The sequence below is a fragment of the Zootoca vivipara genome, chromosome 7 (assembly GCF_965207765.1).
Source record: "Zootoca vivipara chromosome 7, rZooViv2.hap1.1, whole genome shotgun sequence".
Lineage (NCBI taxonomy): Eukaryota > Metazoa > Chordata > Lepidosauria > Squamata > Lacertidae > Zootoca > Zootoca vivipara.
In genome coordinates this window covers 13235266-13250443 of record NC_142590.1, presented here as the reverse complement: position 1 = coordinate 13250443, position 15178 = coordinate 13235266, and the positions used below count along the sequence as shown (strand labels likewise).

At 42.1% G+C, this 15178-nt stretch overlaps 2 protein-coding genes across 2 annotated transcripts in view; one reads left to right on the top strand and one right to left on the bottom strand.

Moving 5' to 3' along the window:
* Positions 1-2722, bottom strand: part of CDC73 (cell division cycle 73) — a 105395-nt gene extending 102673 nt beyond the window's left edge. Inside the window, exon 1 of the mRNA XM_035124183.3 lies at positions 2110-2722. Coding sequence (XP_034980074.1) covers positions 2110-2240 — 131 coding nt within the window. The 5' untranslated portion in view covers positions 2241-2722. The remainder of the gene's footprint in view (positions 1-2109) is intronic.
* Positions 2723-2838: 116 nt separating this feature from the next.
* GLRX2 (glutaredoxin 2) lies at positions 2839-7965 on the top strand. The gene is made up of 4 exons (XM_035124185.3): positions 2839-2902; positions 4717-4777; positions 6544-6720; positions 7602-7965. The coding sequence occupies exons 1-4, from the start codon at positions 2853-2855 to the stop codon at positions 7746-7748; spliced, it is 435 nt and encodes a 144-aa protein (XP_034980076.1). The 5' UTR covers positions 2839-2852; the 3' UTR covers positions 7749-7965.
* The last annotated feature ends 7213 nt before the right edge of the window (positions 7966-15178 follow it).

Sequence of the window (15178 nt, the reverse complement as noted above, 5' to 3'; positions counted from 1 at the left end):
ACTAGTAAGAATTATCCTCAAAAAGGATTATCAGCACTGGAATAACTGGAACAAACCTAACCACGTCTACTCAGAAATCAGCCTTACTAAATTAAATGGAACTTACTCCTAAGTAAGTAGGTTTAGAACTGCAGGCTGTTACTACTTCTACACAAATCTTGGTATCCAGAAAAAGGATGGTTTTTAAAGCTTGCATACTTTCCATACTTTCCTTAAAAATTAAGGTTCTACACTCTAGTAGTATTTTGGCTCCTTCATCCATGTTTAATTCCTGCTACAGGCACAGAAGCGGAGCCAAATTATAAAACTGTTAACCTGACCCTTAACTGTTCCTCCAACAAAAATAGCATTACTATTTGCGTAGGAGTCACAGCTCATCCCCATCCTGAGCTCTTTCTCTTTACTTTTCAGGGATTGCCTCCTTTCTTACATGCCATCCTCTCTTTCTTAAAACCCTATTGAGAGTGTGTGCAATTCAATAACAAGACCCACTGACTTCTGCAATAATAATAACAATTTATTATTTGTACCCTGCCCATCCGGCTGGGTTTCCCCAGCCACTCTGGGCGGCTTCCAACAGAGATTAAAATACTGGTATATTAAAATATCACACATTAAAAACTTCCCTAAACAGGGCTGCCTTCAGATGTTTTCTGAATGTCAGGTAGTTGTTTATCTCTTTAACATCTGATGGGAGGGCATTCCACAGGGTAGACGCCACTACTGAGAAGGCCCTCTGCCTGGTTCCCTGTAGCTTTGCTTCTTGCAGTGAGGGAACCGCCAGAAGGCCCTCGGCACTGGACCTCAGTGTCCGGGCAGAACGATGGGGGAGGAGACGCTCCTTCAGGTATACTGGGAATTGCTTATTCCCAAGTACAAACATATATGACTTCACCTTAATACCACCCCTAAGTATGTGATGCCATGGATGGGGGACCTGTGGCCCTCCAACTGTTGCCAGACTACAACTCCCATCAGCCCCAACCAGCATGGCCAATGATCAAGGACTGTGGAAGGTGTAGGCCTGCACCACCTGGAGCACCACACTTCCCATTCCCCAATGCATTGTGGAGTTCAGCGAGACTTACTTCCCAGAAAGCACACACAAGACTCCAGCCTGACTCTAATTCTTCATAGGGACCCTATAATCCTCATTCTTGCAGGAGGTTAGAAAAACACACCTCTCCACCTGCGTTCCCTCACAAATTCATGACTTGAATACTGTACAGTACGTTGCACTCCCTCCTCGGCAAGCATGCACCAAACTACAGTGCTGACACCCCCAGTTTACAGAACTTGTTCCTGCATGATGCGGTGACACAGGCTCTGGCTTAAATGGCTTTTAAAAAAAAAAAAAAGCAAATGCATTAAATCTCACTATACCAGAGCCCTGTGTGCAAAGGCAGCCTAACCCAGTTACTGGGGGTGGAATCACAGAGTTGGAAGGCACCCTAAGGGCCATCTAATCCAACCCCCTGCAACACAATAATCTTTTTGCCCAACATGGGCCTGGAGATTAAGACTATGATTCTAAATCTGTGGATATTTTATTCCTCCTTTGTACATTTAAAAGAAAGAAAAGATTAATCCCCTCCCCTGAATATTTATTGTACAACATGGATGCAGGGGTTCTTGTCGCTGGGGGACAGTTCCAAGTGAAATTATTGCCTCAGAAATATTAAACCCCTATGCAATATAAGCATTTCTATACAGGACGAGCCCAGTTCCCAAGGGAAACAATTGCCACGGAAATATTAAACCCCCTATGCAATGTAAAGCATTTCTACACAGGAGGGGCCCAGTTTTCCAAAGGAAACTATTGCCACAGAAACGTTAAACCCTATGCAATATTAAAAGTATCTCTGTGCAGGGCGAGCGCAGCCCCAGCAGAACTTTCTGTGCATGCTGGAAACGAAGCTTGGGAAGGTAGACGGGTGCAGTGGGCAGGGGAGCTTCTTCATGCGGGATCAACCAAACCCTATAGAACCAACATGCTTAAGCATCATGGGGCAGCTCGTTCCGCCGGCCCGGCAGCTGGAGTCGTCCAGCTTTAAAAGGCTTTTAAAAGGCGCCTCTCCTTCCTCCTCCTCCTCGCGACCCGGGACTCACCCCCAGATGACATAGTTGGTCTTGACGTTCTTGGGCCAGGAGAACTCGCCGAAGATCACCTCGTCCCCCTTCACCACGATCTCCTTCTTCTGCGTGTTATACTGGCGCAGCACGCTCAGGACGTCCGCCATCGCCTCAGCCTCAAAGCTCCCTCAAAAGCCTCGCTCGCTCCCTTCGCCGGCCTCGCGGACCGGGCGCTCGCTCGCTCGGCTCTCCTCAAGTCCGCCGCCGCCCTCCTCCGCCTCACCCGCTCGCTCGCTCGCTCGCTGACAGGAAAACAAACCGAACGAACCACCGAGCGAGCGACTCGCTGACTGACTGGCCCAGCCGCCGCCGCCGCGAGAAAGAGAAGAAGGACCCCACGCTGGCCTGACCTGGCTGGCGCCTGCGCACGCCAAGAGAACGGACGCCTGCCTGGAGCCCCGCCTCCTGCTCCAGCTCCTCCGGCCTAGCGTTCTGAGGCGAGGCCCCGCCCCCCGCTTCCGAACGTGATGGGCAGCGGAGGAAGCCCGTTAGGAGCCCGCGCTGGGAAGGGAAGGGTGGAGAACCATAAAAAAACCCAAGACACATACATACATAGACACAGACCACCACCACCACCAAGCAGGCACTCAGGTAGCCAGCCTCAAGCAGTGAGGGTCCTCGAGGGAGGAGCGGGGCCGAAAGAGGACGGAGCCAAGGGGCGGGGCCTGAGCAGGACCCGCCCTCTCCTCCCTCTTCTGCTGTTGCTGCTGCTGCTCCCTATGGCTTTGAAGGCGCTGCCCAGGCTGAGTCTGCTAAGGAGCTGGCGAAGGTCAGTGCTGGGGGGGTGCGGGGGGGGGTCGCGCTGTCCGCATTACAAGGGTTTTCTTCCCTAGCAGACGCTTTGCAGTGTTTTCCCCAAGCAGGGTTGCCTTGATCATGCAAGATTTCTTATTTCAATGTAAAATGCCCTTGATCATACAAAAGCGCCCCTTATTTCGATGTAAAATGCCATTGGTCATACAAGATCATCCCTTATTTCAATGTAAAATGCCATTGATCATACAAGATTGCCCATTATTCCATTGTAAAATGCAACTGGTCATACAAGATTGCCCCTTATTTCAGTGTAAAATGCCATGTCCTGCAATGATTCAGTTTGCCCTGCATTTCCCCTTTTTGCATGCTGCTGCTGCTGCTGCTTTCTCTCTGCTCCCAACCTCTTGTCGCCTCCCTTCCCTTTTTTTCTCCACATGCTCCTTCCCTTGGTAACTGGACAGCAGTTGGTACAGTATTCCTGCATGGTCCTGACAACACCAAGCTCATAGGTTCAATCCCCACATGGGGACAGGTGCATATTCCTGAATCTGTAAACAGACCCCTGTGTTGCAATATAGACAAGCTGAACAAAATAACACAACAGGATGGCCAATAACAATGGCACTAAACACTATTTATAGGCTAATACAAATAATCCCTGAATTTTTTAATTTTATTGATATTGATGCTGCATTTTATGTTGCATTCTATGCTGTTTTATGCTGTTTTTAAGTCACATTTTAATCAATGTTTTGTATTTGCTGTTAGCCACCCTGAGCCCGGTTTTTAAACCGGGAAGGGTGGGGTATAAATAAAATATTTATTATTATTATTATTATTATTATTATTATTATTATTATTATTATATAAACACATATTACAAATCTTTAGTAGTCTTTCCTCACAAGGGAAAGAACCCATAAATTCTATGGAAAGAGGTTGCACAAAATATTGCACCTGGCATGCATGAAAACCGCCTGCCTGTATAAGAACTTGCATAAATGTAGTAAATAACATGCACACTATAATCTATAACAGTTTGCATGTTATTTACAGAAAGGACATTATGAAGCATCAAAACATGTGAAGCAATTATACTGTACTAGTTGTATGGCAGGTTTGTAAACAGGTTATTGCCTAGATGCCTGTAGCAAACAAGAGCTACCTCCAGGTGACCAGACCAGGATGCTTTTGCAAATTGGCAAAGTTGGGTGTTCTCTCTCTCTCTATTCCTGTGAGTTTATCTGTATGCTACAAATGCAGGTAATGTTTGTTGACAAGGGTTTTTCCTGGCTACTCTCTGCTGGCAGAAAAGCTCTTTAACACCATCCGCACCTCCTCAGAGTCAGGAGCGCTCATTAGGTAGTAATCTTATAATGATAATAATTTATCTTATTCACTTATACAATATTATATGTTCTCATCTCAATGTGACATATTTCCGAGTAGAGACGTACAGGCTATTTTTATTCAAAATTTTATAGACCACTTCAAAAATAATCTCAGATCTAGGTACAAAAAATAATAATAATACCATATACATATAATAATAATAAGATAGATCTCAGTAAACAGTTCAGTTCTGTAGATTGTGCTGCTGAAGTCTTGTTGTTGTTGTTGTTGTTGTTTAGTCGTTTAGTCGTGTCCGACTCTTCGTGACTCCATGGACCACAGCACGCCAGGCACTCCTTAATGACCTGCAAAATGTTAAAACACTGTTGCCAACTCCCTTTCTTGTTTCATTTTGCTTAGATGTTATTTGCTCTGTAAACCTTGACTAAGCTCTGCAAAATAACATTTTTGGCTCCATTTATGGTTTTATTTCAGAATGGGGAACAGTACATCTGCTACCACAGACTCTAACACTGCTGCTGCTAACCAGATAGAGGTGAGTAGAAATGGCTTTTACCTTAAACCTACTCAGCTGCCAGTATTTTGTATGAAATTTATTCATTTATACCCTTGCCCATTAACCAAAAAAGCTCCTGGAGTGTCTTAGAGAAATTAGTATTAAACCCTCAGGTTCACAAAACACATGAGGAAGTAGAGAAAATACTTTTAAATTATTGTTTATAATTTTTCAGTTTTTAAATGACACATTATTATGATTTGTTGAATTTATTTCCTGCCCTTCCTTTTCGGTAGAAAACACATACCCAATCAGAAATATAAACATAGGCAATAATGAAACATGTTTTTAATTGTTGTTTGGATTAGAGAAAATTCATGAAAATTATTAATACTGTAGATAGCACCTTTCACATGGCACATATTCAAACTCAAGAGAAGATGTCCACTTGGTGGAACTGTGGAGCCATAAAGACTTATTGGCACTTTATGCCCTTTTTTCCAGACTTCCTGGACTGTTGTTATGGTTGAAATCAGCACCACTGTTAAAAATACCGGTAGTCCAAACAGATTGGGCTTGGGTGCCTTCTTTCTGTATTTAAAGGCAATAACTCTCCAGTTAAATAAAAACCACTTGTTTTATCTTATGGTGGCAGCCCTCCTCCTATAGCCCAAGGTGGAAAGCGTTTCCACCCCCATTGTTCTGCCCGGACACTGAGGTCCAGTACGAGGGCCTTCTGGCGGTTCCCTCATTGCGAGAAGCCAAGTTGCAGGGAACCAGGCAGAGGGCCTTCTCGGTAGTGGCGCCCGCCCTGTGGAATGCCCTGCCATCAGATGTCAAAAAGAAAAACAACTACCAGATTTTTAGAAGACATCTGAAGGCAGCCCTGTTTAGGGAGGCTTTTGATATTTAATCATTTTATTTTTCTGTTGGAAGCCGCCCAGAGTGGCTGGGGAAACCCAGCCAGATGGGTGGGGTATAAATAATAAATTATTATTATTATTATTATTATTGATTTGATATTTGGCTCAAAAAAGGCTGTACGTATTGTAATCATGGAAAAACTCACTCATCATTCTGAGTGCTGTGCGGAACTGTGGAGCCTGAGGATTATGTGTGTATGATGACGTATCTTAGTAACTACCCATCTGAATATAGTCCATGTAGAGTATGAATTCATTTGGAATGTAACTAGTCCTTTTCCAATTCGTTTTCCCCATTTATGTCTTCTTCTGCTTGCCTGCATTCCCCCCTTATTCTTTCCCTTACAATTAGATGTCAATGCTCATTTATTGGTTCTTCTATAAACCTATTCTGTAAATATACTCAGTATTGTAAAAAGGTATTTGTTATTTTTCTTTTGCATATTTAGCACACCCATGAAGTGCATGTTTGTTTTGTCTTTTAGTTTCTTTTTTCTCTTCCTACTTAAAGATTTTTTTAAAGTACTCAGATTATATTCAAGCTCATTCTGTGAAGAATGTTGGCAAAAGCATGTCTTACTTGATGCAAACTGCGAGATGTTTAAGATGACAAATGTGAACCTGAGGCTTTATTTTTGCAGTTTAAAGAGGTAATTCCCTTTTAGATTATAGTGAAATATTTTGATTATTTTTTGAGGGCCGAGGCTTGAGCAGACTCTGCCTCCCCCAGTCTTTTTAGGGAATTCTGGGATGGGGAAATCTAAATGTAAGAACCTTGATATTGTTAAAAACTTAGTTTTGGCTCTAGTAGCCAATAAAACCACTTAAAAGCTTACATTACGTATAGAAAGTGCTCACGCAAGCTTTCCTTAAAACACTTAGCAAACTATCTCAGACAACTGTGTAGTGATCTTCTCGAAAACCACCTGCTCCTATTGCAACATGGCAAAGAAGCTGTTTGAAGATATGGATGTGAACTACACAGCCATTGAATTGGACATGTACGAAAACGGAAGCCAGTTTCAAGATATTCTTCATCAAATGACTGGCGGCAGGACAGTGAGTATTTTCCAAGTTTGGTCACCTTATAGCAGAAACTTCGGGGGGGGGGGATTCTCTCTCCAACCCCCGCCCCCAGTAGATGCATTTCTTCCTACAGCAAATAATTGACCTGTGGAACTTGCAGCCACAAGATGTGGTGATGGGATGACATAGACCCCTCTCTCTGTGAATTCACCAGTGGCCACCAATCATGACGACATGTGCCTATGAGCCTCTGAATAAAAGTTACAGGAGACCAGTTACAACCCTAACAATAGGAGTGGGAGCTATTGTTTTGTGCCCTGTTGCAGCCTTCCTGGATGTTACATCATTAAGATAATTCATATCCATCAGTTGTGGCTACTTGTTCTTTTTTGTTTTGTTTTGTTTGATTTCATGGTAAAACTTTCAGAACATAGAATTTAGACAATTTAGCATGACCGCCTGTCTGCAGAACATATTGAAGAGTTGGGCATTGCTTGCCCAACTAGCAGTGCCATTTCTACATGCCATTTGTCCAACTCCATAGCTATTTCTGCTACAGCTCAGAAATACTATACCACAGGCATCATCTACCGGTGGATCACTGGACATCTATGGTAGATCTCTGGCTTCCTCCCCCCCCCCCCCAAAGAAACTGAACAACTGTGGGACCCCTAAAAAAAAAGCTCAACATTTTACCTCCTCCCTGAAAAAGCTCAACAACTTTGACCTGAACCCCCAAAAGGGGGATAGATCACTGCCAGTTTTTAACTCTGTGAGTAGATCGCAGTCTCTTGGGAGTTGCCAACCCCTGCTATACCGGGACGTAAGTGGTAACATTATAGAATATATAGCATGTACATTTTAAGCTTATATCCAAGAACTAAGATTCATTTGTTAATTTTTATACTCAACAGGTTCCAAGAATATTTATCAATGGAACATTTGTCGGAGGTGCTACAGACACACAGAGACTTCATCGGGAAGGCAAACTTCTCCCATTAGTTCACCAGTGTCTCTTGCGAAGCGGGCGAAACTCAGAACAGCCATGTAGCCTTCCTTGATTCTGAAACAGTTGTGTTCCTGAAGTTTATTGGACTGTGTATACTTAGTTATGAATTCTTACACCCCAGTACTCTGGTTTCAGTACTATTTATGTGCTCAACATATGTATGGAAGGTTTTCAATTTATCATGATCCAGTTCATCCTAAATTCACAATGCACTCTTGCACATTCTCAATACAAAATAAGCTCTGTTGAAAGAGTAAAAATGCATAGAAGTGCACTGCTTGTTTTCAATTTAACCACAAATTCTATTTAAATACTTAAATTTCATTTCGGTCCAACCCAATGCAAATAAATAGCTAACTACACAGTCCTAACCACATCTATGCAGAAGTAAACCCTATTGAATTCATTGGGGTTTGCTCCCAGGTCACAGTATTATTGCAGCTTAAATTGAGGTCTGATGCAGTTGAAATAATAATAAAAATAAAAATGTCCAGTAGCACCTTAGAGACCAACTAAGTTTGTTCTGGGTATAAGCTTTCGTGTGCATGCACCCCAAACCTTATACAGTGGTACCTCGACTTACGAACAACTCGACAACCGAATTTTTCGACTTACGAATGGGGGTAATGGCCGCACGCTTATGAATGTCTTGACATCCGGAAAAAACCGCGACGGTTTTAGATGGGGATTTTTCGACTTACGAATTTTTAGATAGGGTTGCTTCGACTTGCGAATTTTTCCGTTTTAAATGCATTCCTATGGGAAATCATGTTTCCAATGGCGTTTTTCGACTTACAAACTTTTCGACTTATGAAGGTGCCTTCGAAACGGATTAAATTCGTAAGTCGAGACACCACTGTACACAGAACAAACTTAGTTGGTCCCTAAGGTGCTACTGGACAGTATTGTTATTATTATTACGAGCTTAAATTAAGTTGCACTTGGGCATCATTGAAATTAATGTGGAAAGTTAATAATGACTTAGTTTCCCCTGAAGTATGGTAACTAACTTCAACTTCATCTAGAATCAATTCAAGATTCAGCTAGTATATTCTGTAGCAAAGAATCCCTACATGTGTCAAATGTAGAGAGAGCAGTGTTTGGTGACAAAACACTAAGCGAATGCTTGCAGATTCTGTGGCTGTATTTAGCTGTTGGAACTGTGGGATGGAAAGCCTGCTGCCTTGGCCCCAGCCGGAGCGTGTCCCATCTCAGCTTTGCCGCTGCGGAGATCCATCAGTCGTCATCCTCCAATGTGCATCTGCGATTCATGCAGTTGTGCGCGAACACACATTACTCAGCAGTGTAAACACACAACAGGGCTGGCTCGATGGGTGGATACTAGGCTATGTTTATTGAACATAAATCAGGACAAAGAAAAACATGGCTTCTCTCTTTGTCGTTCTTCTTGGATAGAGAGAAAACAAAGTGGATGTTCCGCTCATGGGATTCCAGCAATCTGTGCTGGAATGTAAACAGACATGTGACATGTAACAATCTCGCATATCTGCAGCAAGGGTGGAATGGAATTCCCAACATTAGCTACCTTGTAGTACACTAGGTTTACCCTAGCATCGATGTCTCCTTTATTCAAATTAGAGCTGCAGCTCTGGCCTCTTAGACAAAAGCTGCAGTTGGAATTAAATGCAGCAGTCCCCACCCTCCACCCTTTCCATTGAGATTGAGATTATACTACAAGAAATGCATGTTGCGTGCATTAATTTTGCTGGCAGTTGGAACACTGCCAAAGACAAATAAAACACCTCCGATCTATGTGAAAAGTGTGTGCGTGTGTATGCGAGCTTCCAAACAGGGTTGATGCTGTTAGCTTGTTTCAAAAACCAAAGATGAATCGCAAGGTATACGCATAATGCTGAGCTGTGGTTAATGGAAACCAGAAGCAAGCATTTTGAACTCCTTGTTGTGACCATGCCCAAGGGGGTGGGAGGAGTGTACAAGCAAAGAGTCTAGCTGGCACTCTTCCTTCCCGGCATCATTGCCAGACCTTGAGAAAGCAATGGCAGAGGATTAGCTTGTCACAGTTCGAATCAAGCAGGTGGAGAGGCGAGAGGAGGAAAGATATTAAAGAAGTGCGGTATTGCTATCTGAAGTGACAGGCGAGAAGTTTTCCCTGTTGCTGAATAACTGAGCGAAGTAAGATTCTTCAGCATTTGCCATTAAGTGTGTGCAATTATTTAATGTACCTTTCTCATTCTTGCTTGCCCAAAACTATAGCTAGTTTTAATTATTACAGTGGTACCTTGGTTCTCAAACACCGAAAACCCTGAAGTGTTCCAGTTTTTGAATGTTTTTCGGAAGCCGAATGTCCGATGCAGCTGTCGGCGATAGTTTCCAGGGCACCTGCGCCAATTAGAAGCTGCGCCTTGGTTTTTGAACGTTTTGGAAGTCACACGGACTTCCGGAATGGATTAAGTTTGGCGCTTTTCTTTTTGCTATTTATTTTGTGTTTTTGTTTTCGAGGCTTTTTCGGTCAATTTCTTTTTGCGACTGTGAAACCCAGTTCAGCTACCAATTGATTGATTGCGTGACTGTGGAAATGGATAAAAGCCCCCCATCCAAACAATGACCAATCATCATCATAAGAAAAAATAATGTTATTTTTTTATCATCTACAATACTGTCTTTTTTATAGTACAGTACATTGATTATTGCTTTCATTGTATGGATCAATGGTCTCGTTAAGATAGTAAAATTCGTATTTAATGGCTGTTTTTAAAAGTCTGGAACGCATTAATCTGTTCTGAATTACTTTCTATGGGAAAGCGTGCCTTGGTTTTGGAATGCTTTGGTTTTGGAACGGACTTCCAGAACGGATTAAGTTGGAGCACCAAGGTACCACTGTATCGCTATCCCGCTTTTCAAACAAATACTGTTAACTAAAAGACCTTACCCTCCGTACTTTCACATGCTTGTGCCAGAATGTGCCATGCTTTGACAGGACAGAACAGAACAGCCAACCTCTTTACAAGGTACAGTTGTGGAACAAGAAGCACTACACTTCAATGTGGAAACCCAGAATTACAGAACACACTGCTTTTATCTCTCTGCTTCCAATGAATATGGGAAACTCACATTCGCTGGAGTAGCTCAGGGAGCAGCAAAAATAGTTTGAAGTGTGGATTTCAATTCAATGAACTGTGAGACTACTAACATGGTTTGTGCCCAAAGTACGTGGTTTCTAATTTGTGATTGATGAAGCTACAAAAACACACAAAGGAAATCCATTGTCTGTGAATACCTTTATTATGACCAAGAAAAAAATGTCACAAAATAGTTATCGAGCTAGTGTGACGTGTGAGGAGTGGATCATTATAGCCTATTATGGATTCATGTGCAATGAAGGACATATTAGAAATATTTTAAATTGAAATGGCTAGCCGGTGAACTTTTAGTCCCTACAACACTTTTTAAGGGAAAGAGACAATAAAAGGAGTACACTACTAATGCCTTCTCAAAGTTCAGTGAGTCTTACTACCATGTAAGTGAGTACAGGAAGGTAGCCTTAAAGTGCTAGAGCAGAGATGCTGAATATTGTTCGACTCCCAGCAGTACTAGGAAGCACAGCCAATGGTCTGGGATAGTGAGAGTTGTAAAAAAGCATCCAAAGGGACGCAAGTTCGCCATACTGCTCTAAAAAGTGGATGTTACAATTCATAATCTTCATGCTAGTGCATTTGTCCCTGTTCAAACCAATTTTATCTCCACACACACACACTGTCCTCATACTTGCTTATTTTTCTCCTGCACAAAAGTGACGCAACAACTACATGCATTTGGCTGAAATGGTTGGCCTTCCTATGGCATCGTCATGATAACCACGGGAAAACCAGAGCCAATTCCTTCCATTCATTTCTGCATCAGAAAGCCATCACACCGCCTAGAGCCCCCTTAATGGTAAAGCCAACCTTGAAACATATTTTCTCCATCTGAAATGTGAAGTCGGTGATCTTACAAGATACCACAGCTCTGGAACTGTCTTTCTCCTAAACAACTGTGTCAGTACAGAGCGGAGGGGGGCAGGCATGGTCAAGAAAGCTTACAGGAAGGATACCGGTAAGTGCATTGTAAGAATTCGTAAGGAAACATATAATGGTTGTGAGAACCACCAGAAGCTTAAAAGCCAAGGACAAAGAAGAGGAGGAGGAGGAGGAGTTTGGATTTGATATCCTGCTTTATCACTACCCTAAGGAGTCTCAAAGCAGCTAACAATCTCCTTTCCCTTCCTCCCCCACCACAAATACTCTGTGGCTGAGAGACTTCAGAGAAGTGTGATTTGCCCAAGGTCACCCAGCCATACCCGCCAAGTCCTGGACTGCAGAATCCAGGACCGGCAGCCGTGCAATAGCAGAAGTTGCGTAGACGCATCTATGGGCACCAAAAATGGCCGCCGCCGACACCGGAAGTGCGTAGACGCAACTTCTGGTGTCGCTCTGCCCATCTATGGGCACCAAAAATGGCCACCACCGACATCGGAAAAATGGCCGCCGGCAGGAGAATATAAGGGAGGAAAATGGGAGACGAAGAGATATGGGGGACCGCCGGGAAACGATATGAAAAAACGGGGGTTTCCTGGGGAAAATGGGGTACTTGGCAGCTATGCACCCAGCAGGTGCATGTGGAGGAGCAGGGAAGCGAATCCGGTTCACCAGATTAACCAGATTACGAGTCCACCACTCTTAATCACTACACCACACTGGCTCTCACCACAAAGGCAAACTTACATCAGAGGCCTGGAAACAAAGGGTCACATCTACAGTGGTACCTCGGGTTAAGAACTTAATTCGTTCTGGAGGTCCCTTCTTAACCTGAAACTGTTCTTAACCTAAGGTACCACTTTAGCTAATGGGTCCTCCCACTGCTGCCACGCCGCCACTGCACGATTTCTGTTCTCATCCTGAAGCAAAGTTCTTAACCCGAGGTACTATTTCTGTGTTAGCGGAGTCTGTAACCTGAAGTGTCTGTAACCTAAGGTACCACTGTAATGAAGCCCACCCACCTGGGCAATAAAAATTCTCCCCTCCTCCAAGTCTGCCCTGGAATATTCCCCCAACCTGCAGGAACAGACTTTGAGGGTACATGGGAGGCTGAAAGGGGGTGGCAGGAAGAAGGGAGAAGCTCCATTGCATGAGTGATTGCCCATTTGTGGTACGCTGGACTTCACCCAGAGGCAGAATGTAGGGATGCAGAGGCAAGCAGCATTCAGTACCTGCCCAACATCTGTTCCAGCTGATCTTTATGGCCTCACTTTCCATACACATGCCTACCATTTAGTAAGCCTTATGTTAGTGATTGTGAAGTCATTTAAGAGAATGATATGCATAGAATTTATTTTGTACTTGTCGTGTTCTACAAATCATAATGTAGATTAGGAACATTTCATTTGCAGCGTCAAAAACCGTTCATGTAATTATTTAAGGATTAGGGTTATGAGTAAGATCAAAAACCACATTCTCTGGCAATGTTCACCTTTCTTATTAAGAAGGTGATCATGTCACTGTTAAAGATGCACTATTTGATTATTATTATTATTTTTAAAAAAGATATTAAGGCTGATTTTCCAGCATGTTTTAAAGTAGAAGTCAGATATCAACACAAACCTCTTAAGGCCTTTGTGTTATACTCAAATTATTTCATGAAGCTGTGGCAGCTGTTTTCATTTTATATTTAAATCTTCGAGATTTTGATTTTGACTTTACACATCCCAGATCCTCTATTCAAAACAGCCTTCTCCTTAAGCTGTAGTGACAGGTAGTGATTATGGTATCAGGGCTTCATTACCCACATTCACAAGTAATGTATTTTGCTCCAATAGAAGGCAATTTTTAATTCTAAAAAACTGAGCAGCAAATTCAGTCAAAATACAAGCAAACAACAAAATGTATAAACTTCAATTGCAAAAGTTTAAATGGATAAATTTTGTAATTCATAGGCAGTGTTTCTTCTTGTTTTGAATGACATAGTGCACCTTTAACATATATAAAGCAAAAATCACAACATAGAGACCTGAATAACAGCATTTATCCTGCCATTGCAAGAGTTAAAAGTTTTGCTAAGTTCTTTATGACCCTGTTAAGTAATATTTATCTACCAATTAGACAAACAAACACATTTCACACTAAACATACCATTAAAAAACATTTTGCACAGATGCTGGTAAATATCTCTATCTCAACATTTCTTAAAGAACTGAAACGGAACCCTCAAGTGAAAACTGATCTTCCCGCAATAATAAAATAAATTAATCTGGTCTATGGATTACCAATTTGTAATAAACAGCTTTTTGTATATAGGGTTTTCCCACAGTACAATACAGTTCCATCAAACAAATGCAAAAACATGCAAAATGCTGGTATGTCTAGGTTGCCTTTATAATGCTACATTAACATGTAAAATGAATTATTTCTAAGACATTTACACTTTTTATCCTTTTACCACAAAAAACCTATTCCCACCCACCTCATTTCCTATTTTAATGCTAGCCTGTTCAATTTTACACTCTCAGATCTCAGGGTGGTGCGACTTAAGGCAGAACTCAATTATTTAGGGGGAAAACTGCGCACCTACAGATTCAAATGAGTGCCCATTTCATATGATACATGTCTTAAGGCATTCTAAACAATAACACCACTGTTTACCCAATTAAGGCTCTTTTTCATTCTGTAGAAAAAGCTAACACCAAAGCCCTATTTACCAAAGCATCCTATGTTAACCTTATTTAGATCTAAAAAACTAAGCAGTGCTGCAGTTGTAGCGATAAAGTTAACTTTGTTGTACAATTACACATACAAATTGGTAACCTTTTAATCCAAAGCACACAATGCAAATAAAGTGGTTGCATTTGCTTACAGAGGGACCTGTATTGCTCCAAATATGTAAGTGTAGCTTTAACAAACTATTAGTCTGAGAACAGCTGCTCAAATTAGAATGTGAATACAAGGTCGTGTTCTCTCCAAGGTGATCAACATGCACTTCAGACTATATGGGGACTCAGATGGTTGAAAGCTCCTTCATGAAAAATATTTTCTTCTCACAGAAACCCAGATGTTACTAGCGCTGTGTTCTAGCTTAGCCAGAATGCAGGTATGCAGTGTGAGCAAGGTCTTAAAGGGGCTGCTTGTTACCTATTGTGCTCATAGTTAAGCTTATACTGTGCCACACTAAAGTGTACTCATCTCGTGTTTTTCCTATACTCCAAATTCAGGGTATATGAAAAGAAAAGAAAAAACAGTAGAGCCACATGCATATACAGTACTGTACATTCAAACTTCCACAATAGTCATTAACTTCTCAATCACTTTGTGAGTCCAAGAACACATTTCTAATACCACAAAAATTAATTCTGGCCATGCCCATGTTTGTCTGATTTTAGGGCATTTTAACTGTAAAGCACTTTTTTTGCTTCTCCGCAAGGAAACTGGTGGCAATGGAAGCATTTCCACATGTTTGTTTCACTTTAGGGCA

What these genes read in the sequence shown, in the direction of transcription:
- GLRX2 (XM_035124185.3), top strand. Translation starts at nt 2,853, where the DNA reads ATGGCTTTGAAGGCGCTGCCCAGGCTGAGTCTGCTAAGGAGCTGGCGA. An exon ending in CTGCTGCTAACCAGATAGAG is followed by an intron (nt 4,778 to 6,543) that starts GTGAGTAGAAAT and finishes TAAAACACTTAG; the next exon opens with CAAACTATCTCAGACAACTG. An exon ending in AAATGACTGGCGGCAGGACA is followed by an intron (nt 6,721 to 7,601) that starts GTGAGTATTTTC and finishes TATACTCAACAG; the next exon opens with GTTCCAAGAATATTTATCAA.